This window comes from Sphaeramia orbicularis, chromosome 20 (assembly GCF_902148855.1).
Source record: "Sphaeramia orbicularis chromosome 20, fSphaOr1.1, whole genome shotgun sequence".
NCBI classification, from domain to species: Eukaryota; Metazoa; Chordata; class Actinopteri; order Kurtiformes; family Apogonidae; genus Sphaeramia; species Sphaeramia orbicularis.
The window spans coordinates 46,695,160-46,721,040 of record NC_043976.1 but is presented as its reverse complement, the minus strand read 5'-3'; the positions used below and the strand labels follow the sequence as shown (position 1 = coordinate 46,721,040).

At 37.6% G+C, this 25,881-nt stretch overlaps 1 protein-coding gene across 1 annotated transcript; it reads left to right on the top strand.

The window, feature by feature from the left end:
- Window positions 1–145: 145 nt before the first annotated feature.
- Window positions 146–25,671, top strand: LOC115411461 (NACHT, LRR and PYD domains-containing protein 1-like). The gene is made up of 15 exons (XM_030123595.1): window positions 146–164; window positions 655–831; window positions 1,775–1,951; window positions 5,955–6,128; window positions 7,080–7,253; window positions 9,898–10,071; window positions 12,984–13,160; window positions 13,939–13,979; window positions 15,708–15,853; window positions 18,260–18,306; window positions 19,381–19,595; window positions 21,769–22,052; window positions 22,310–22,423; window positions 22,504–22,645; window positions 25,062–25,671. The coding sequence occupies exons 1-15, from the start codon at window positions 148–150 to the stop codon at window positions 25,391–25,393; spliced, it is 2,391 nt and encodes a 796-aa protein (XP_029979455.1). The 5' UTR covers window positions 146–147; the 3' UTR covers window positions 25,394–25,671.
- The last annotated feature ends 210 nt before the right edge of the window (window positions 25,672–25,881 follow it).

Sequence of the window (25,881 nt, the reverse complement as noted above, 5' to 3'; positions counted from 1 at the left end):
GTCTATCTTTGGTAGAGCTGAACTGAGCATTATACCTTATAGGATAGATGGATTGGTGGGTGGGTGGAAGGATGGATGGATGGACGGATGGACGGATGGACGAACGGGTGGATGGATGGATGGACGGACGAACGGGTGGATGGATGGATGGATGTCAAAATTCAGTTCAGATAATTATTTTATCTGAACAATATCTGGATTAGATCAGATTAGATCAGATCAGATTAGATTAGATAGAACTTTAAGGTTTCAGTAGCAGCGTAAAAACCAATGTCCACATACACTCCTGATCATATCCACAAAATACAACTTGGTTAAATTCTTTCAGTGTGTGTATTTGTACTTTTTGAACATTTTGAGCACAATTTCAACCATACTGCGATAATAATGATAACCGTGATAATTTTGGTCACAATAACCGTGATATGAAATTTTCATATCGTTACATCCCTACTTCAACTCTAATTAGCAGATGCAGTGGAATTATTTTATATGCACACCATTTAATTCAGTGTCTTGTTGAGTTTAGATGTCAAGTTTTCTCACTTTATATATTTTAAATCTTTGTCCGTTCTGAACAGATGGTGAGTTGCTGATTTATAGGAGGGACGTTGTCTACTGAAGTTGAATAATTGGTATAATTTATTTCTTCAGACTGGGCTGGTGCTGTTTGTCAGAGATCGACTGTGTTCCTCTGGGCTCGGCTCTAAAGTTCAATTCTTCTCATCTAAGAGAACTGGAACTGAGTGGAAATGAAGATCTGCAGGATTCAGGAGTGAAACATCTGTGTGGTTTTCTGCAGAGTCCAGACTGCAGACTACAGATTCTCAGGTTAGTTCAATATCACCACTTCAATATGAAGTCTTCATGCACCTGAGGTACTGTAGATCTGTGTATATTAGGATATTGTAAAATAAGAACTCTTAAATATTTCCATTTTAACTGTAAATGCTTTAACCACACACACAATTCAAGCATGTTCTTCAAGTTTAATCATCAGCAGCAAACAACAAACAGCATACTGAGGTTAAAACTGTTTCTGTTTCTCTTGTGCAGATAAAAACCATCAGCTGATCTGTTTTTCAAACCTTTTAAAACTCTAAAATTTAGAAAAAAAACTAAGTATTTAAAAATGTATACATATTTGAACCTGAGCACATCTGTGCCCAGAGGTGCAACAGCACAAAAAATTATCCACTATAAGAAAAAAAGAGAACAGCCCAAAAAATGATCCACTCTAAGAAAAAAAGAGAACAGCCCAAAAAATGATCCACTCTAAGAAAAAAATCATCATCCACCTTTTCAGTTAAGGGGGCGCTGTTTACCCAAAGGTCTCTTGCTTTAAATTAAGGCCACCAGAAAAAATAAAAGCATAGGCTAAAAATTTTTAAAGCCTTCAGCTAATGTGGCTAATGCTAACAAGAGTAACCCACTGGAAGGGGAGGTCTGTACGCTAAAAATAAAGTTATTTTAAAAATATGTAGTGGATAATTTTTTTGGGCTGTTGTTTTTTTTTTTCTTATAGTGGATCATTTTTTTGGGCTGTTGTCTTTTTTTTCTTACAGTGGATCATTTTTTGGGCTGTTGTCTTTTTTTTCTTACAGTGGATCATTTTTTGGGCTGTTGTCTTTTTTTTCTTATAGTAGATCATTTTTTGGGCTGTTGTCTTTTTTTTCTCATACTGGATAATTTTTTGGGCTTTTGCACCTCTGGGCCACCGTACATCTAACTGCCATTCTTATATTTTAATCTCCATCATTTATTCTCTCATCAGGCTGAGTTTGTGCAGTTTGTCATGGATCAGCTGTTCTTCTCTGGCCTCTGCTCTGAAGTCCAATCCCTCCTATCTCATAGAACTGGATCTAAGAAAAAATGAAGACATAAAGGATGCAGGAGTGAAGATGTTGGACGATTTTCTACAGAATCCACTCTGTAGATTACAGACACTGAGGTCAGTTCATTGTTATCAGGTTACAATGAATCAGTTTACCATATTAATTTATGTTACTAATAATACTTGTGTATTTATATATATATATATATATATATATATATATATATATATATATATATATATATATATATATATATATACACACACACACACACACACACACACAGGGTGGGGAAGCAAAATTTACAATGAACATTTAGTTGTTTTTTCTCAGCAGACACTACGTCAGTTGTTTTGAACCCAAACATATACTGATGTCATAATCATACCTAACACTATTATCCATACCTTTTCACAAACTTTTGCCCATATGAGTAATCAGGAAAGCAAACGTCAAAGAGTGTGTGATTTGCTGAATGCACTCGTCACACCAAAGGAGATTTCAAAAATAGTTGGAGTGTCCATAAAGACTGTTTATAATGGAAAGAAGAGAATGACTATGAGCAAAACTATTACCAGAAAGTCTGGAAGATACGATTAAAGAAGAATGGGAGAAGTTGTCACCCCAATATTTGAGGAACACTTGCGCAAGTTTCAGGAAGTGTGTGAAGGCAGTTATTGAGAAAGAAGGAGGACACATAGAATAAAAACATTTTCTATTATGGACATTTTCTTGTGGCAAATAAATTCCCATGACTTTCAATAAACTAATTGGTCATACACTGTCTTTCAATCCCTGCCTCAAAATATTGTACATTTTGCTTCCCCACCCTGTATATATATATATATATATTTATTTATTTATTTATTTATTTATTTATTTATTTATTTATTTTTTAACTTTGATTTAACCAGGATAGACAGATAAAGAACACATTCTTATTTATAACTGTGGCTTGGCAAAAGGTAGGGCCTTTTCCCAAGCCACAACAACAAAAAAGGATCAGTTAAAGCAGGGCTCTCAAACTCTTGTTTTTTTCAGGGGCCACATTCAGCCTGATTTGATCCCAAGTGGGCCGGACTAGTAAAAAAAAATATTAAAAAATTATAGCTTAATAATCTGTAAATAATGACTACTCCAAATTTATGTCTCTGTTTTAGTGCAAAAAGCCCCATTAAATTATGAAAATACTTACTGCAGTGTGCATTCTGGATCAGATCTGCAAAGACACTAAACACTGAGGAACAGGAAGAAAAGAGTTCAAACTGGACTGAATTTAATACAGACATTTCAGGTTGGACACATTTGTTCAGGTTATTCACATTTTATTGGTACAGGAGAGTTTGGAAATGGAAATATTTTCATAATTTAACGTTATTTTTTGAACTAAAACAATGAAAAAAAATTTGAAGTTGTCATTATTTACAGACATAATGTAATATTATTTTTTTCCCATCAAACCCAGTAGTAAATCTGCAGTCATTCTTTTGTGTGGGTTCTTCTGCTGTTATTATTTGACTGTAGATCAGATTGGTCTTTGTGTGGAACCGACACTAAAATGAGTTCCACAGCCTGGACCAAATGTTTCTCTTTGTAAATGTAAATATTTTCATGTATTTACACTAAAACAAAGTATAATTTTACAAAAAATCTGAATAACCTGAACAAATATGAACAACCTGAAATGTCTTAAGAGAAGTAAGTACAATTTTAAGAATATTCCACCTGTTATTAAATTTTTTGTTGTATTTGTAGATCCACTGTGATCTGTAAGTTATAATGTACATGTGGAAATGATAAACTAAAGCATTACATTGTTAAAATTACAATTTTTTTTTCTGTTTGTTCATGTTATTCACATTATTTGAAAGGATAGTTTGTAGATGTAAACATTTTCATCATGTAATTTTGCTTTTTTCACTGTAAAACATAAAGAAAAGTTTGCAGTTTTCATTATTTCTATATTATTCTGTTCTTATTTTACTGGTTCGGTCCACTGCAGATCAAATTTAGCTGAATGTGGAACTGAACTAAAATGAGTTTGACTGCCCTGTTCTATAGTATTTAACAGATGCATTACTGCCACCTAGTGGACTAGAGTCACAACACTCAGTGATGGACTGGAGTAATCCCACTTCTCTTTTGCTGAGTTCAACGCCTTGTGGTAAAATCTGGTGCATCGTTTTGTTTTGTGATATCAAACCAGTTTGAAAAATCTTAGACTGGCCCAACCCTAAACAGCTCAAAAGAAAATTATCCATAAAGGGGTATAAGTACTCTGTTACACCAGGGCTCTCAAACTCCTGTTCTTTCAGGTTCCACATTCAGTCTGATTTGATCTGCAGTGGACCCAACCAGGAAAATAAGAACAGAAGAACCTAGAAATAACGACAACTGACAATTTATGTCTGTGTTTTAGAGCAAAAATACCCATTAAATTATGAAAATACTTTTATAAACTATGAAAAAAAAACCTAAAAAACCCTGAAATTTAAATTAAAAGAACTTCAGAAAATTTAATGCAATTTTCTCAGTCTTCTTCCTCCACTTCTCATTAGTCCATGTGCATTCTGGATCAGATCTACAAAGACACTAAACACTGAGGAACAGGAAGAAAAGAGTTCAAACTGGACTGAATTTAATACAGACATTTCAGGTTGGACACATTTGTTCAGGTTAGTCACATTTTATTGGTACAGGAGAGTTTGGAAATGTCAGTATTTTTATAGTTTAATGTTTAATGTTAGAGAAAAAAAAAGGTCAAAACTAAATAAAACTAAACTATAATGAAAAATCCAAAACAATAGAACCTTGGTGTGAACATAGTGATTAGAGGAAAGGGAACAAAATGTTGATCAGTTCGGTTTCCTCATTTTTTATCTGATACAAAACAGTATTGAGTATGATATAGATATATCAATATTAATATTCATACCCACTGTATGTAAAATATCTATAAACATTTGTATCTATGTTATATTTCTGGACTTCGTATTTTACATGATTTTTTCAACAATGTGTGATGTTCTCTATGTTGTGCTCAGATTGCTCAATATCACTTGCAGGTATTTATCATATAAAAAATATGATGTATTTTCACTAAAGATAATGTGAATGAAACTATAAATCTATTTTATTGAGTTATCTGTGAGTGCATTCTGTATGTTGACAGCTCATTGATGGAAAAAAAACTGAAACACAGCATAGCTCCAACTAAGGGTGTTAGAAAATATGGGTTCTGCAGTGTATCGCAATATTTCATTTCATGGTACTGTAACAGTATTAAGTACTGTATCTACATTTTTAGCTATTTATTAATTTTAGTTTTTTGGTTTTCTGTATTATTATTATTATTATTATTATTATTATTATTAATTATTATTATTATTATTATTATTATTAATAATAATAATAATAATAATAATAATAATAATAAATTGCATTTATAAAGCACTTTTCATTCAGCAGAATCCCAAAGTGCTACAGAGAGAAGACAGTCCAACAGAAAATAAAATACTATAACAGGAATAAAAGACTTAAGCGAATAAAACAAAGCATCATGGTGGCCCATAAAAAGCCTGTTTATCTTATTTAATATAATTTAACACTGTTTTATTAAATAGTGGTTACTTGATGCATCCTAAAAGCACTTTTTACTGTCTGAGAGGCAGATGGTAGTTCCTTTGTTTGGATTACACAAAAATCCTGTTCTGATGTTAGTTGTGAACTAATAGAATCTGAACATTTGAACAGGATCTGAAACTGGAATGTCTGTAAAACAGAATTTCAGTTTGAACACAGTTTGAACATTTGGTGATAGAACATTAGATCCTGTTGGGATCAAATACAAATGTGTTTAGGATTTGTGCAGATTTAGGGTGAAATTCAATTCTTCCAGGAAAAAAATCTTTAAAAAAAGAAAAACCCAAAACCAGTAAAAAATTGCCTTTTTAACAGTATCGTGATATATCGCGATGTTTTGTATTGTGATCTTAGTATTGTGATTTGCATCGTATTGGCAGATTGTTGCTGATACACAGCCCTAGCTCCGACATGTATAACAGATGATTAGTCAAACAGTGTCTCCTACAGTGGAATCCTTTTTTTCTCTTTCTTCAGATTGGGATGGTGCAGTTTGACAGAGATCAGCTGTTCTTCTCTGGCTTCAGCTCTCAAGTCCAATCCCTCCCATCTTCGGCGGCTAGACCTGACTTGGAACCAGCTTCAAGATTCAGGAGTGAAGTTGTTGTGTGATTTTCTGGAGCATCCAGACTCTAGAATACAGACTTTGAGGTCAGTTCACTGTTAACAATTAGGCCTGTACCGGTCCACATGCTGAACCGAACCGTTTCAGGTCCCACCTGTTCGGTTCAGTCCACAGCTGAACTGAAACAGCACAGTATGAGGAGAAAAAGAAGAAGGAACGAAAGACGTCGTTTGATGTGGAACTTTAAATCCGCGCAAGTTTCACATGGACATACTGAAGGAGCACACATTGACCCGAAATATGAAATAGCAGCTGATATAAGGAAAAAAAAAACAAAACAAATATGCTGACAACCTGGAAGGAACAGACTGAAGACCCTCCACCATCAGTCCAGTCCCTGTATAACATGTAAAGGATGTGAAGTTTCACTTTTGTTTCACACCAGCGTTAGTTATGTTAGTTATGGGCCGCACCCCCCCAGTCGGCTCCGACCATTTGGCCGGTAAGCTACAGGGACATTGGTCCGATTTTTCTATATTCTATTGTCTCCAAAAATTTTTGGGGAAAATGTTCAAAAATTCATAAATGTATTAAAGACATTTTGAGGGGTTTTCTTTCTTCCCATACTGAACTGAAAAACAAACAAACAAACAAACAAAAAAAAACGAACCGTGGCTTTGAAAACCAAAAACGTGCCAAACCAAACATTTTGTGTACCGTTACAGGCCTATTAACAATTGTACATTGTACATATTTAACCAACTGAAAGTAATTTATTTGAATGCATAAGTCAGTGGATTTCCATAAAATTGTAAATTTGCTTGTGTTTATTACCTAATTTCAGAAAAGAAAAGGTCGCTGTTACTAGAAAGGCTCAGTCTTTGAACGCTGAATTACTTTGAATTAAAAAATTGTAATTAGGCACCAATAAGTATTACTCTTTATTTTGTTATGTAAAGCAGCATTTTTGTTTTTACATGATGTATTTTTCTATTTTGAGCTGGACATTTAATAAAACTGTTTTGTTTTTCTTTCAGACTGGCTAACTGTGGTTTGTCAGAGCTCAGCTGCTCATCTCTCGTCTCGGCGCTGAAGTCCAACCCCTCCAATCTGACGAAGCTGGAACTAAGTGCAAATAAGCTGCTGGATTCAGGGGTGAAACTGCTGTGTGGTTTCCTACAGAGTCCAGACTGTAGAGTACGGGATCTGAGGTCAGGTCATCATTTGCATATTTGATCCAATCTTGGATCTAATTAATGTATTGTTATGGTCTGTATCTAGATCAGGGTTCACAAACTCATTTTCTTTCAGGTTCCACATTCAGTCTGATTTGATCACCAGAAATTTGTGATGTTAAAATGGGGTCACGAGCCAAAAAAAGCTTGGGAACCACTGTTTTAGTACAAAAAAACCCATTAAATTATGAAAATACTTCCGTCTATAAACTATCCAAGCAAAAAAGATGTGAATAACCTGAAAAAAATAAAATTTCTTAAGAAAAATAAGTGCAATTTTGACAATATTCTGCCTTAACTTACAAACATTATTGATCAGATCTACAAAGACTCTGTTGTTGGTCCTTCAGTCTCGATGAGGACTTTGACTTCAGTTTTTGTGGGTCCCGCAGTGGCTCGTCAGCCCTATTGTTGCCCTCAAGTATCTGCCACGAAGACACTAAACCAATGATTTTCAACCTTGGGGTCAGGACCCCACGTGGAGTCGCCTGGAATTCAAATGGGGTCGCCTGAAATTTCTAGTAATTGATAAAAAATTAAAACTTACTTATAAAAATTTGCATTATATAGCCTAAATGTGGCCTAAAATTAACATTTATTTGCAGCATATTTTAGCAAACTATTACACAATCAAAAACAAATAAATTTTAGTCAAATAAAATGTCTCTGTTTTGAATGTCTGGGGTCGCCTGAAATTTGTGATGTTAAAATAGGGTCATGAGGCAAAAAAGGTTGGGAACCACTGCACTAAACACTGAGGAACAGGCAGAAAATTGTCAAAATTGTGCTGAACTTTCTTTAGACATTTCAGGTTGTTCATATTTGTTCAGGTTATTCACATTTTATTGTTACAGGATAGTTTGTAAATGAAATATTTTCGTAATTTAATGATATTTTTTTGCACAAAAACAGACAAAAAATTGAAGTTGTCATTATTTACAGTTATAGTGTAATATTTTTTTCACATCAAACCAAGAAAATATGGAGTCATTACTTTTTGTAGGTTATTATTCTGATATTTGACTGTAGATCAGATTGGTCTGTATGTGGAACCTGAACTAAAATGAGTTCCACAGCCTGGACTGTGGAATTTTTGCACTTTGTAAATTCATCCCAGGGGTCAGATTGGAACCTTTGGTGGGACGCATTTGGGCCCCGGGACACATGTTTGACACCCATGTACCAGATAAAAGTGTAAATAGACTTTTGTCCATTGCACAAACAGAATTAAATAAACAGAACATTGCTGTTGTGTTACATTTTTGTTTCGGGTGAACATTTATGTGCTTCTAGAGAATCCTGCACAATTCTCTGTGTTTTAAATCAGGAGTGTCAAACTCATGTTAGTTCAGGGGCCATATAAAGCCCAGTATGACCTGGAGTGAGCTGGATCATTAAAATAATAACATGATAGTACATTAATATCAGTTTTTTAAAATGTGTATGTCTAATTTCTGTTTTAGAGTGAAAAAAGTAAGATTATATTATAAACATTTTTACATCTACAAACTATCCTTTAAAAAAATGTGGAAAAACATGAACAAACCATGAGCAAATTGAAATTTATTAAGAAAAAAAGTGCAATTTTTAACAATTTATGCCATTATTTGGCCTCAGCTTCTCATTTTTACATGTTCATTACAACATACAGATCACAGTGGATCTACAAATACACAAAACATTCAATAACAGACAGAATATTGGTACAATTACTCTTAAATCTCTTAAGACATTTCAGGTTGTTCATATTTGTTCAGGTTTTTCACATTTTTTGTAAAAGGCTAGTCTGTAAATGTTAACATTTTTGTGCAATTTTACTTTTTTTTTTACACTAAAACAAAGAGAAAAATTTGTGGTTTTCATTATTTATAGTTTATTATGATAATATTTTACTGGTCTGACCCACTTTAGATGGAACTGAACTAAAATTATTTTGACATCCTTGATTGTTAATATCTTCAGTATAATTTATGTATTTCACTAATTCATCCTGCGGGCCAGGATACAAACCATCCAAACAAAAAGGATGTGAATAACCTGAAAAAAATGAAATTTGTTAAGAAATAGAAGTACAATTTTATCAATATTGTGCCTCAACTTATCATTTCTACATATGCATTACAGATCCGATCTACAAAGACACAAAACATTCAGTAACAGGCAGAATATTGTTCAAATTGCACTGAATTTTCTTTAGACATTTCGGGTTGCTCATATTTGTTCAGGATATTCACATTTTATTGGTAAAGGATAGTTTGTTAATGTAAACATTTTCATGATTTAATGTTTTTTGCACTAAATCAAAGACAAAAAAATTGGCGTTGTCATTATTTATAGGTTATTATGATATTATTTTTGAGTTTGATGACCTAACTTCCACTTTGCAAATTCATCCCGCAGGCCAGATTGGACCCTTTGGCGGGCTGGTTTTGGCCCCTGGGCCGCATGTTTGACACCCCTGTTTTAAATCATTCAGATTTAACTGCTGGTGCCTGAGTTTTACAGACGCATCATCAAGTTGACATATTTCCCAGGATGTCTATGGTTATTTCAGCACGACGATGCACATCTGACTGTATTAATCATGAATTTTAATTTGCATCATTTCTTCTTTCTTCAGACTGTTCAACTGCGGTTTGTCAGAGATCAGCTGTTCTTATCTAGTCTCAGCGCTGAAGTCCAATCCCTCCCATCTCAGACAACTGGAACTTAGTGGAAACAGCTTGAGTTATTCAGCGTTGGAGTTGATGCAGAATTTTCTGCACAATCCAGACTGTAGAATACAGAATCTTTGGTGAGTTCTGTCAAGTTTACATGTTTAGTCAAGGTCTGATGCAAAGAAAGTTATAAAATTGAAGATTAATGTTTAGTTAATAATAATAATAATAATAATAATAATCATGATAATCATAATAATAATAACAAGTGTTCAGAGAATGCAAACCTCCGCCAAGCACCCCAAACAGTGTGCATGTGTGGATCGACTATTTCTTTTTAAATTCAACAGTTTCCAGGTTGTTCCATACAGCAGAAAAAGTTGCAGCTTGGTCCCAGCCATGTCTCTGTCAAATTCTATTCAATTCACATCAATATTAGTTGAGTTCTAATTTTAAATGTGTGGTAAATGGGATTTTCAGTGTTCAGTGTAAATGTCCACAGAGTCCACATTCCACAGTGGATGTGGACAATTTAGTTCCACATACAAGAGATTGTTCTAAACTACAGGTGGATCCAACTGGAGGAGAATCGGAGTCGTTTGGAATTTCGGATGAATTTTGTAAAATGTCTCAATGATGACAGATGGAAAATTGTAGATGTTGTGACCTTGCTGTGACCTTGAACTTTGGCCTACTGGGACCAAAATGTACTGGGTTGGTCCCAGGGCCTAGGCCTATCTGTGGGGAAGATCTGGGAAAGATGGGTGGAAGAGTTTTACACTGAAGATGAGAACAAACAAACAAACAAACACACAAAGTGATCACAATACCTCCTGGCGAAGGTAATAATAACAACTTTATTTATATAGCACCTTTAAAAACTGAGTTTACAAAGTACTTTGACAGACAAAACAAAGTGCACAAAAAGCAGAAAAAACAGCAAACAGCACAAACACAATAAAAGAGATAAGTACAGCAACGTGAAAACATGACTAACTTTGAATGTATCATAGTGGAGAGGGCAGAAATAACAGAACATGATGGCGTCAGATTAATGCGAAATGAAGGAGTGCAATAAAACATCATGTATGTCAATATAAATGAATAACCAAAACAGCGTAAAAATGAATATTCAACATTAAAACATTAAAAACACTAGAAAAGCACTCAAAGAGAGCACAGACCTCCGATAAGGCAGATCAGTGCCCCCCCCATCTCCACCAAAATTTAATAATTTGTTCCTTTCAACATTTCCTGAAATTTTCATCCAAATCCATCCAGAACTTTTTGAGTTATCTTGCACACAGACAGACAGACAGACAGACAGACAGACAAACCAACACTGGCAAAAACAGAACCTCCTTGTTGGAGGTAATCATGTTTGAAAGGCTGGATTCAAACTAAACATATCATCAGGTCAAAAGTTTTAATGACTAACACAATTGAACTACTCAAAAGCACAGTTAAGACAAATGCTTTTTATACATGAGTGTTTTATACCATTATATTAAATCACACAGTACAAAGAAAGTGCAAAACCTTTCAAATGTAAAACATTAATGATGTGAAAGGAGCTGTTTTTAGCCCAAACCTTCATCTTTTCCTAAACCTTAGCTAACATTATTTATGGATGTAAATTCAACTATTATGTTTTACAATCGTTTACAACAGTTAAGAGGTTAGGGTTAGTTACCGCTCTGAAACCACTGTCAATGACCACCCTAAAAAGAAAAGTTACTACATATAAACTAGCAAAGCACTCGGAGAGCTCAGACCTCCGCCAAGACAGATTGGTGCCCCCCCCATCACCACCAAAATGTAATCATTTTTTCCTTGTGCCAGTATCAACATTTCGCAAAATTTTCATCCAAATCCATCCATAACTTTCTGAGTTATCTTGCACATGGACAGACAGACAAACCAATGCTGGCAAAAATAGAACCTCCTTGGCGGAGGTAATTAAAAAAGACACAACATCACATGAAGGCAAGTCTATAAAAATGCGTTTTAAGAAGGGATTTAAAAGATGACACTGATTCCGCAGCCTTATCTCCTGGGGCAGGCTGTTCCAAAGTCGAGGGGCCCTGATGGAAAAGGCGCGGTCGCATTTCCATTTAAACCTGGACTTTGGAACAGCCAGGAGCCCTCCGCCCCCCCGAGGATCTAAGGCTGCGTACCGGCTCAGAATTGACTAGCACAGGGGTCGGCAACCTAAACAAACTAAAGAGCTATTTTTGTCTTGAAAAAAACAGAAAGAAATCTGACTGGAGTCATGAAAAAAATATTTAAACCCATCTCCATTTTACCATGAGGTGACTGCTCTGCTGTAGCCTAGTTGTGATTAGTTTGCTTTTTAACTTTGTATTTCCATTACAATAATGCAATGTCTGGTGCATGTATGAAATTATACAACTACAAGAAAGAAAACATTCAAGATTTGTACAGTTTTTTAAATGATGGACACTATTTCACTATTCCAAAACATATTTATGTTGTGTAATGGAGAAAAAGCACAACTTTCATGTGTAGTGGCATACTTACAAACTAAGAACAAATGCAAATTGAGCATCTTGTATTGAATTTGGCAAGAAAATAATCCATTTTGCTTTTTATGTTGCAAAAAATCTATTTTATTCCATGTAAAGCCTGTGCATTTTTGCAAACAGACAAAGTTAGAATAGATTTAGGCCTTTAATAATGTTAAAAAGTAATGACTCATTCTGTTCATTTCAAAATGTTCCTTATGTTTTTTGACCAGAGGAGCCGTAGAGAGGTGCTGAAGAGCCACATGTGGCCCTGGAGCCACAGGTTGCAAACCCCTGGACTAGCATAATAGATGATACAGTGAGTTTGAGTAGAAAACAGTTTTATCCTGAAGAACAGACAACACTGCATCCATGAGCCATCTGAAGTTTAATCCAGATTAAAGGTGGATATGATGTGGATCAGGTGTAAGGGGGATTTCAGGGTAATGGCAACAGACAACAATAAGGAAGGACACGCCAAGGCCATGCATTAAAACACAACGGTGTATATATTATCTTACCAGGCTCTTTGATCATCGACGAGCATTGGACATATTAACTGGAGTCCCATTTAGCGATTGTTTGGATGAAGACGAGGACGCATCAGAGTCTGCAGAGTCCAGCTGTGGGTCTATGAAGAGTGACCAGTCCAAAGACCCTCCTCTACACTCTGACACTGAACCTGGACCTGCAGAGAAAAGGTACCGTCACTACTACGACCTTTACAAACTATTGTAGACCTTTATTTTACAGCTGACACTGACTAATGGAGAGTCATCTCATGGTCGATTGACAGATGTCTTAAATGGGAACTAATGGGACTGATGTCACTTCATTCATGTTTGATTCTAATATTTGATTAATTAATTCCACCACTAATCCTTACTACTTCCTGTTTCATGTCAGTTTACACCAGTGTTTCTCAAACTGCGGGGCAGGCCCCCTAGGGGAGGCGTGAAGGCTTGTCAGAAGGGCATGGGTTCACTCCTGGGTGTTTATTTTTTTCCCCTTCAGGTTAGAACATGTAGCAGGTGGAACTAATGTTTTAGTGTTGGAGCACCCTGGACTCATTTTAGGGACGGACAACAGACAGATCTACTGCCATGGTGATCTGCCACTAGACTAGACAAAGAGTTTAGGTTTGGAGAATAGACAAGGATTTGACTGGAAAAGAAACATGTGCAACAGAGGTCACGTTAACCGAAAATATTCTGTCATTGACAGATTTTTTTTTAAATGACAGAAAACTCTAAAGGCTGTCCATCATTTTGACAGATTAAAATAATGAGGGTAATCTACCAAAGAAAGTTTAACACAACACTGAACAGAACCTGCAACAGAAAAAAGACTGTGAACCACTGGTTTAAACATAGCTGAACTCCCAAGTCCAGTTTGAGATGGTCAGATGTTTTGGAGTCTTTAGTTCCACTGTGTGTAAAACAGCCCAGATAACCGCTGTGTTTGTGTTTATTTCTATAGTGATGGACCGAATAGAACTACAGCTGACAGACACCAACAATGTGAGTACAGCAGTGGTTTCCAACCTTTTTTGCCTTGTGACCCCATTTTAACATCACAAATTTCTGGCGACCCCACACATTCGAAGTAGAGACTTTTTTTTTTTTTTGCTAAAATTTATTTGTTTTTGATCATGCTGTACTATGTTGCAAATACATGTTAATTTTAGAGGATATTTAGTCTATATAATGTCTATTATTGTGGACGGAGGCAGTAAATCCAGGTGTAGATTACTGCACAAAGGCTCAGGATCTGTCCAGTCAGTCCAGCTGTGATTTACAAGGAGGACAATTAATACTGAACAAACAAGAACTGAAACTATGAATTATGAAAGAGCTGCAGCATCTGAAACTGACCACAGTGAACATTTGACACAGAAACAGAACCACAGCTCTGCAGTTTCAGCTTTAGAGTTCGTCATGTCTTTGATCGATTGTGATTGTCTCTGTCAACTCACCATATATTTTTTATTAGTAAGTTTTTGTTTTTCTTTTTTTTTTTCTTTTTTTTTATCATTTTCTAGAAATTTCAGGTGAACCCATTTGAATTCCAGACAACCCCAGGTGGGGTCCAGACCCCAAGGTTGAAAAACACTGGAGTACAGGAACAGGTTCTAATTGAACTGAACTCAAAGGTGTTGGTTTGGAGGCCTGGTGCACAGATGAGCTGGTCAATATCAGACCCAGTTGGACCAGGGCCTGTCTCTGGATTTGCATGTTCTCCTCATGCTGTGCAGGTTTCTTTAGCTCATTTGGTTTTCCCCACCATCAAAAACCTATGCTAGGTTAACTCTCCTCTCAGTGTCCTTGACTGAGGTTCTGGTTTAGATGTGGAGTCGGTCCCTGGATGTCCCCACTGCTCCTCGTTGGACTTGGATTAATGCAGACGGGACATTTTTCTGCAGGGACGATGGAAGTGAACTTTACAAAAACAAATCACATGAATGAAACAAGTGTTCAGAGAACGCAAACCTCCGCCAAGCACCCCGAACAGTGTGCATGTGTGGATCGACTATTTCTGTTTAAATTCAACAGTTTCAAGGTTTTTTCATACAGCAGAAAAATTGTGGTCAAACATGGTAATGAAAAAATAACAGAAGTCAACAGAGCGTAACAGAAGAGAAATGGAGCGGAACGATATTTCATACAAAGTTGCAGCTTGGTCCCAGTCATGTGTCTGTCCAATTATATTCAATTCCGATCAGTATTAGTTGAGCTCTAATTTCAAATGTGTGGGAAATGGGATTTCCAATGTTCAGTGTAAATGTCCACAGGGTCCAAATTCCACAGTGGATGTGGACAATTTAGTTCCACATACAAGAGACTGTTCTAAGCTACAGGTGGATCCAACTGGAGGAGAATCGGAGTCGTTTGGAATTTTTTTATGAATTTTGTAAAATGTCTCAGTGATGACAGATGGAAAACTGTAGATGTTGTGACCTTGCTGTGACCTTGAACTTTGTCCTACTGGGACCAAAATGGACTGGGTTGGTCCCAGGGCCTAGGCCTATCTGTGGGGAAGATCTGGGAAAGATGGGTGGAAGAGTTTTACACTGAAGATGAGAACAAACAAACAAACAAACAAACAAACAAAGTGATCACAGTATGTCCTGATGGAGGTAATAATGTCAGTGGATGATGATGTTTCATGTTCTGTTTGTGTCTGGAGCCACTGGGCTGAAGAATGTCCACATGTCAGTTTAACGTCTGCTGGTTCTCATCACCCACCAGATCCATCCACATCAGTCTCAGACCTGAAGGTGTGTGAGGACGTGGCAGAGGTCTGTGTGGACCCAGACCCTGGCATGAATCCTGCAGATCCACAGAAGCAGCAGCTGGTCTGCACAGAGGCTCAGGCTGGAGCGTCCAACTGGGAGGTACACCCAGAGAAATGACAACCACTGGGACCAATCACAGTCAAGCCATGAACCAGGACCAAATAGTACATGTGAACTAGGGCTGCACGATTAATCGATTTTAAATCAAAATCAGATTTTTTAATTAGGATGATTTTTAAAAAAGGGAAATCATCAAATCGATTTAATCTCTTTCGTGCTGGACCGCGCGCCCGCAAGCTACCGTAGGCTCCTCCTCCTATCTGTGACAGCAGTCTTTCACAGAAGTCTGTGTAATGACCGGATTTTAAATCTGTTAATGAACCCGCAGTAGTGATACCAATGTAAACCGTGGTTTCACGGATCCCACAATTGAAATATAACTGTATGTGGATCACTCATCTTCCACTGTCCTGGATCCGTACCATACTGTCTTCTTCCGAACTGGGTCCAGGTCGCAGGGTCATCAGCCTCAGCAGAGGAGCCCACACAGCCCACTGCCCACACACATCCACCAGCTCCAGGATAGAATCCCTCCAGTGTGTCCTGGGTCGGTCTGTTCCTCGCATGGATCCACCAGTTTAAACAGAACCACATGTGGATCACTCATATTTAAACAGAACCACATGTGGATCACTCATATTTAAACAGAACCACATGTGGATCACTCATATTTAAATAGAACTACATGAGGATCACTCATATTTAAATAGAACCACATGTGGATCACTCATATTTAAACAGAACCACATGAGGATCACTCATATTTAAATAGAACTACATGAGGATCACTCATATTTAAATAGAACCACATGTGGATCACTCATATTTAAACAGAACCACATGAGGATCACTCATATTTAAATAGAACCACATGGGGATCACTCATATTTAAACAGAACCACATGTGGATCACTCATATTTAAACAGAACCACATGAGGATCACTCATATTTAAACAGAACCACATGTGGATCACTCATATTTAAACAGAACCACATGAGGATCTCTCATATTTAAACAGAACCACATGTGGATCACTCATATTTAAACAGAACCACATGAGGATCACTCATATTTAAACAGAACCACATGTGGATCACTCATATTTAAACAGAACCACATGAGGATCACTCATATTTAAATAGAACCACATGAGGATCACTCATATTTAAACAGAACCACATGTGGATCACTCATATTTAAACAGAACCACATGAGGATCACTCATATTTAAATAGAACCACATGAGGATCACTCATATTTAAACAGAACCACATGTGGATCACTCATATTTAAACAGAACCACATGTGGATCACTCATATTTAAACAGAACCACATGTGGATCACTCATATTTAAACAGAACCACATGTGGATCACTCATATTTAAACAGAACCACATGTGGATCACTCATATTTAAATAGAACCACATGTGGATCACTCATATTTAAATAGAACCACATGTGGATCACTCATATTTAAACAGAACCACATGTGGATCACTCATATTTAAACAGAACCACATGTGGATCACTCATATTTAAATAGAACCACATGTGGATCTCTCATATTTAAATAGAACCACATGTGGATCACTCATATTTAAATAGAACCACATGTGGATCTCTCATATTACCTGGTCCACGCACACATGCATGACTGATGCCTGTCACTGACTTACATTGGTATCACCCATATACCCCAAAAAGGGGAAAAAAAAAAAAAAAAAAAAAAAAAAAAATATATATATATATATAATTTATTTATTTCTCTTACCTGCTAAATTTTTCATTCATAAATGTAAGTTCTGTTACATAAAACAAAATATTATTTTTTGAAAGATGTTGAACTTTATTCAAAGCTGTTCGATAAATCTGGAAACAAAAGGCTCTAAAAACCATCAGTATTTGTTCTGATTTGGACATTGTATTGTAGTGTATTCCCCCTGGCAAACTTATGTTATTTTCTTGTTGTATACATTGTTTGTATACTCTACTTCATTCGATAAAGATTTAATGAAAAAAAATAAAAAAAAAATAAACTTCTGTGGGCCCATCACATGATACCGTCACAGATTTGAGGTCGGAGCAGTGGCTTGCATTGCGGGCTGCTCACAAAAATGACATGCTGACTTAGTTTTACCCAAAAATCGAATTCGAAATGGAAAATTGAGTTTTTAGAGGGAAAAAAATCGGGATTTTATTTTTTGCCAAAATCGTGCAGCCCTAATGTGAACAGAACTAATAAGATAAGATCTGACTTCAGTGGTCCCATCATGGGGAAACTGCAGTGTTTACAGCAGCAACATGTGAAAGACAAACAAGTGCATAAAGACAAACATTCAAGAGTTAAACATGAAGTAGAAAAGACAAATCTGCTGTTTATGTTAAATGTAATATGTAATATTCAAGGAATATTAAAGTAACTGGACTTTTGTCAATTCTAGGAGTTCACACCTGAACTATCAGCTGAGTCTGGACTCATTTCATACAGGTACCAGTTTCACTCTTTCAGTGTTTATGCTTTCACCACTCATGCATGTTTATAGTGTTCATCCTGCAGCAGCTGCTCATTCACATTATGTCCACAAATGCAGTTTGTTCCTCTGACTTTAAAGGCACCGCAGCAACTACACTTTTTTTAAAATTCACATGTTTATTCCGAACGATCTTATAAGATATTATACATGACATCAATTATCCAAAGTACACTGTTCTCTTTTTTTAAAGAAGAAAAAAAAGGATGTCAATAATGATCATTAAAAGGAGAGAGAGAAAAAAAAAGAAAAGGATAGTATAAGTAAATTAAATAAGTATGTAAAAAGTGGATAGTAAAAATGATATTAACAAGCCTGTACATTTATCCAACCACACTGAAACACACTGAAAAAAGAAAAAAAAAAGGGGGGGTGGGGGGGTGCATAAATGAATTTATATGTATACACACAAGGCAGCATTCATAGTCATAATACAAAGAAAGAAGAAAGGAGAAAAAAAAGAGCCTAACAGTGCACATGTACATTTAGTATTAGGATATTCAAGTACAAAAGTCAACCATGAACATAAGAGTAGCACAGAAAAAGAAAACACATAAACAAAAAAACAAACCTTGAGGGGAGAGAGTTAGTCCCATCTTCTACGTTCAGTCAAAGTCCGGTTTTCTGAGGTTATATATGTAATCCAAGGCACCCAACAATTTTTAAATTTCTCCTGTTCAAGTCGTAAAGAAAATGTGAGTGTTTCCATCTCAAAAATGTCATGGATCACGGCTATCCAGTTTCCGAGTAGCACCTACACTTTATCTGCAAATTGTACATGAAGTAAAAGGCCTGATGAAGATTGTTTGTGTTGTCATGGTTTCAGCAGGACTCGGAGCTAAAACCACAGTTAATGATCAGAGTAAAGGGTTAAGCAGAGTCTTGTTTTTGATGTTGAATGTTGAGACAAAGACAGCGTTGGTGACTGACTGAAGACTCTCCACTAGGACACACTTGACTTCCACTGGACATGAAACCTGCATCCTCAGCATGGACAGAGGACAGTAACAGGACCGCTCTGTGTCTCCCAGGTTCAGCTGTCCTCATTCAGGTGCCTTCCGTTGTACTCGGACTGGATTGGTGTTTGTTGTGGCTCGGGAGGCGGGGCTGATGTACGGGACCGTCCAATGGGATGAGCTCCTCCTCCAGTCAGCTGGCAGGACGCCTGCAGGGCCGCTGTTCAGTATGGAGTGTCCTGAGAACGCCGTTTGGCAGCTCCGCCTCCCACACTGTGAGACCAAGCACGGTAAGAAAGTTCAACAGCTGAACCGTGATCCTGCCGACGTCTGAGAGAGGACGTGTTCATCACACACATGAACCAACTCCATCCTCAGATTCATCTGTTCACACCAAGGTTATTATCGTGAACGAAAACGAACAAAATGACGAAAACTAAAATTGTAAAAACATTTTCGTTAACTGAAAGAAATAAAAACTCAAATTAAAAGAAAAAAACGATAACTAACTGAAACTGTATTGTGTGTTTACAAAACTAACTAAAACTGTATAAAAATTATGGATAAAATTCCCATCGTTTTCATCTTTGTCAATGTTGATATAGGATAGAACGTGAAAATTTTGTCTAAGATCAGCGGTAAAAGAGAGGTACAGAAGTCAGGAGGCCAAGGGTGAAAGTATGGAAAGTTTCAGTTTCGTTTTCACATAAGTGACGTGTATGGATCAAGGCTATTATCGTTAACAAAAACTAATGAGATGATGAAAACTAGAATTGTAAAAACATTTTCGTTAACTGAAATAAATGAAAACTATAAAAAAAAAAAGCATAACTAACAGAAACTGTATTGTGTGTTTACAAAACTAACTAAAACGGATAAAAATTATGGATAAAGTTCCCTTCATTTTCGTCTTTATCAATGTCGGATTGATACGAAATCCATTTATTTTGCTCTAGTAATTTTAGCTAGTAACATCATATGATATTTAAGGGTCCGTCACTTGTGTTCACTTGTGGTTTCCAGTCGTCTTCTGGTCCCCACTCTACCTGGAAACATGGAGACTAAAGTTGGGAGAAAGCAGCAGAGTCCTGTCTGGGATTTATTTGAATACGACCACAGAGAAGAAGAGAAAAGAGACGACTGAACTACAACTAAACTACAACTAAACATTTAGAAAAGAACGAAAACTAATAAAAACTATCAAACCTGCTCTAAAAATGAATTAAAACGAACTGAATTAGAGAAAAAAAAAGTCAAAACTAAATAAAACTAAACTAGAATGAAAAATCCAAAACTATTAGAACCTTGGTATGGATTGCACCCCCACCTACACTACCCCCTCCAACCTGCTATAGGGAATTTATACATGGTACTGTCCATGTGTTTGTGTCTCTGTTCAGTCAGAGCCGCCCTAACCCCACCCCCAAATAAAATGTCCAGGGTTACCTCACTTATTTCTTGGAATAGGATGGAAGATAATATATATGAAAAAACTGAAACGAATACTAAAACTAAGCATTCAGAAAAAACGACAGCTAATAAAAACTATCAAACCTGCTCTAAAAACTAATTAAAACTGACTGAATTAGAGAAAAAAAAGTCAAAACTAAATAAAACTATGATTAAAAATCCAAAACTTCATGTAGAAATAGTTCCTCTCTTTGTATCAAACAGAAGTGGGAAACAGAGCTTGGGGAAGAAATAACTGAAGAGGAATGGTCTACCATGTGTGAAACGCTGTGCACATCCACTAACTCCAGGACATGGAGAGAATTCAAATGGAAAAATTTAATCCGATATTTCATTACTCCTGAAATCAGGAGGGGAGTGGTACCAATCCAGCAACCGTGCTGGAGATCATGCGGACTCATAGATGTAGACCATACGCATATATTTTGGACTTGCCAAAAGAGAAAACCGTATTGGGACAAAATATGGCAGACCTTTAAAAAATAATAGGATGTGAAATACCCAAATCTTGTAAGGTACTGTACTTTGGAGTTTTGACGGGTGAGGTAGTACGAAAAGAGGATCAGTACCTAATTAAAAATATTATCTGCAAGTAAAAAGTCCATCACAAGATTGTGGTCCAAACTAACAGCCCTGACCATGGACCAGTGGACGTGCACTGTGGAGGAGATCTATGTTAAAGAGAGACTGACACAAACTGAGACCGCAAGAGTCCCAACTGGATAACAAGTGGGAAAAATGAACAAATTATAGAAGGCAGGAAGAGGACGCCATCACCATGTCTTCTACTACCAGACATCAAGGACATGATGATTCATCGCAAGGTTGAATACTCAACAGTGTGTATGTGCTTCACCTTTCCACTGTAATAGTTCAAGAAAACTTTAATAAAAAATAAGTTAAAAAAAAAAAAATCCAAAACTATTATAACCTTGGTTCACACACACTGTGATGAGGGTGTGAATGAAAACTGAAGGCTGTGTGTTTTTACAGGTCAACGCTCTAACAGCCTGCTGTCTGTGGTCCACATCACTGATGATGGAATGGAGTTCACTGAACCTCTGGAGATCACAGACACTCATGTGGTCATCAACGTCCAACATCTGTCCCTGTTTGGCCTCGTCTGGGAGGCTTTCAGAGGCTTTTATCAGTACATCAGATCAGTCAGTGGCCAAGTTCTGCTGTTCCTCACACCACCAAACCCAAGAACACAGAGACAGAAACTAGAGATGCTACTACTGCCAATCAATGTCCCAGTCAAAGATGTAAAGGCTTATGTAAGTTCATAACTGACTGAAAATTCTCCAATCCAGAAGACACATTTAGAAGTAGAGTATGTGTTATCGTGTAATAACATGTTAGTAACATGTGTTGTGTATTTGAACTAAACCGATGTTCTTTACCCTGTGTCTAATTTGTAAATAAGTGAAATAATTTGCAAGGGATGATTTATTTGTGAATCGTTAAATTGAAAAGAGCTGAGACGCCCTTTGCTGTGTCTGTTACTTGTAAAAATATTTTGATTTTTCTTAAGGTAAAAGAAATTGAACAGAATGCCGTATACATCAGTGTACCTGCCACATGTGACCTCATAACCAAAGAAAAATACTGTGTGGACTGTCCTGAAGCTGAACTGATACAGCCGGAGGTGAGCCGAGTCTTCATTCAACTGCACCTTTAAGTCACTTTGGAGATGATTAAAACTATGAATCTTCTGCTGATTTGCAGGCAAGCAAGTTTGACCTGAACTTTGGACCAAATTATCACACGATGTTTGAGATCCGTCTTCCAACAAACGCAGAACGAGTGACTTTAACGATCCGACACCAAGGAAACGCCGAGGTCTGGAGGCATGAAGTAGATCTGACTGGTAAGACTTAGTCCTGCAGCATCAGACCAAAAAAAAAAAAAAAAAACAGCACCACTGCCATCAAAACCAGTTTCATCTGCATTAAAGGTGTCGTATGTAGGTTTGTGGCCCAAACTGGTACTGCAGTCCCATTCAGATACTGTACAGTGTGGTATCCTCCGCTCCTCCCCCCAGACTAGGGGCTGACAGATCCAGTATGAGTGTCTACTACTAGTGTTTCCACTAATCCTGTCCACCACACCAGAAATTTATACAAAAAATCACCCCAGACTGATTCTACATCAGTGTACTGACAGTCAACAGAAACTTTGAGGTGTAAATGTCTGCATATTTCTACTTTAGGGGGTTGTAATTATTCATGGTGTATTTTTTGATGCCTTAGCGCTGGGGTCGTTCAGATAATGAGGAGCTGTCCTGTTGTCACGGTTCATTACACATGGGTTGGTCTCTTTGCTAAAGTGGACCAAATACACATTGAACAATACTCAGTGGGTCTGTGCACCATCTGAGGGTTGGTTTGGAAGGCCTATGTAAAGGCCCAAAAAAGGCCTCCATTGTTAGTCCAGTGAACGGCATCATGCCACGTCTATCACCTGAACAACGTCTCCGGGCACTGGTTATGGTGGAGGACGCTTTGAGCTCCAGTCATACAGCCAGGCCTCTGGATGGGCTGTTCCCAAACCTGGTGGAACGCCACAACAGCACAGGCTCTGGTGAACAGAGACCGCAGACAGTCGTCTCTGTGACCCGCTGTTTTACAAAAATAGATGCAGAAGTTGACAGTAAATATGTCGGTACATTAATCCACATGACAACAGCCCAAAACTACACCACGGTTGGTCCAGGAGATTCAGTCTTTGGTGGCCGATGTAAAAATTCAGACGAGACAACACGCAACAAGTGAGTTTATCAGCAACTCTGAACAGACGACACAGAAGTAACGCACCGCATCGCTATGACGACCAGGTACTGTAAAGTCTGTAGTATCCTGGAATGGAAACGGTCTGCAGGAATACTGAGCCGAGTCGACCGAACCACAGACACCCCCCCCCCCCCCCCCCCCCCCCTTTTGGATTATATGCAGAGGTCACTTCCACAGAAAACACTGAACTACAAGAAGATACCATGGACAGAGACCAGTCCTACAGCAGGACCAGGTCTGTTCACCAGGACCAGGAGAAGAGACCACAGCCTGGGACCGGGTGCAGACGGTGGTCTCAGTGATTCTTACGGTGGTCAGACTAAGGCAGAGTCGGCGGCGGTCTTCTAATTCTTCTTCTCTTTCAGTCGTCTGTTTCTAATTCTTCTCCTCTTTCAGTCGTCTGTTTCTCATTCTTCTCCTCTTTCAGTCGTCTGTTTCTAATTCTTCTCCTCTTTCAGTCGTCTGTTTCTAATTCTTCTCCTCTTTCAGTCGTCTGTTTCTCATTCTTCTCCTCTTTCAGTCGTCTGTTTCTCATTCTTCTCCTCTTTCAGTCGTCTGTTTCTAATTCTTCTCCTCTTTCAGTGGTCTGTTTCTCATTCTTCTCCTCTTTCAGTGGTCTGTTTCTCATTCTTCTCCTCTTTCAGTCGTCTGTTTCTCATTCTTCTCCTCCAGATCCTTGTTTCTTTTCTCTCTTTGTCTCTTTGTCGTCGTTGGAATAATCCCTTTAGTCCTTCTGGGTTTCTTCAGGTCACACATTTGTGCTCATAAATGTTCAGCTGCAGCTCAGTGGAACTGCCAACCTGGATGAACTGAGGTACTGACTCTGTGATTGGCAGACAGGTGGTGGGCGGAGCCTCAGACCAAAACACACAATGACATCATAACCATCATTTGGGGCTGACGCTGAGCTTTAAATGTGAATCTTCTGTCTGGAATACTACTGTCACTGAGATCAGGACTGAAATGAACAGGATTCCTTCATGTGTGTGTCAGTTGTAGAATGAACAGAATTCACAGACTGCACCTTTAATAAATGCCTCCAAACAGCCGTGCAGTTCTGCTACAGCCTCGTCAGTCCACATCTTCACAGTCTTGACATTGACTGGATCTGCTTTAAGTGTTTTGATCCAGGACGGCTGTAGCAGAATAGCAAGGGCTATGTGCATAAACTTTACTAACTTCCTTTACTTGAACAATAAATGCGGTATAACTTGTGGACTTGACGGAAACAGTGGAACATCAGTCAGCTGATCAGTCACAGGAGTTAGATGACACTGTGTGATCTGTTTGTTGAAGTGGTGGGAACATCTTTTTACATTTTCTGAAAATCAACTATGTAGAAACACCCTGTGAGTTTAACCACAGAAACTTGGTGACAGTGATGTCACAGTCGACTTTCACCCATAAACCACCCCTGTTCTCTCCTGTTTCAGTCTGAACTCAGCTGATTGCACAGGTCTGACTGTGAACTGAACCCAGTGTGGTCACTTCCAGATCCTGCTTTAACTGGAGGAGGTGGACTGAGGACTCAGCGGAACATCTCACCACAGCAGACGTTGTCTTCGGTTCGGCCTGAATTTGTGGATCGTGTGACGGATCCTGTTCTGAACCAGCTGTTGGACCGACTTTTACACCAGATGTTTATTAATGACAGAGAGTATGAGTGTGTAAAAACGAAAGGCCGAGCCCATAAGGCTGCAGATGTGATCGACACGGTGCGACGCAAAGGACCAGCAGCGGCATCATTTCTGATATCAGCCTTATGTGAACTGGACTGCAACCTGTCCAGAACCCTGGACCTGGACCTGAGTCCTGATCCACATTAGACTGATGCACAAATGAAAGGATTATCCTGATACTCTGGGCGATAAACCACATCCCTGTTGTATCATGATCAACAGACACACAACTGGAAATAGTATAAATGTATAAATAGTATAAATAGTATGAATAGCTTTTTTGACAACTGTAAATAGTGTAAATAGTATAAATAGCTTTTTGGATTTGTCTTTATTTATTTTTCTTCTGCTCTTGTGCTTTTTGTGCTTTGCTGCTGTAACCTGGAGTTTCCCCTGGTGGGACAAATAAAAGCTTATATTTCTGATCCCATGTAATTTTTCTACCTGAACTATTTGGAAATCAGCTCAATAAAACTAGTTCAATCAATGAGTTTTCCAGAAGGAACTCTGACTTCCAGCAGATGAAAACACAGTTTGACAAATATAGAAGTGAACCTCCTCCATCCTCACTGTAACCTGACTGTAAATGTATTTATGGAATATTATTGATTAGAACCTCATGAAGATCATTTATT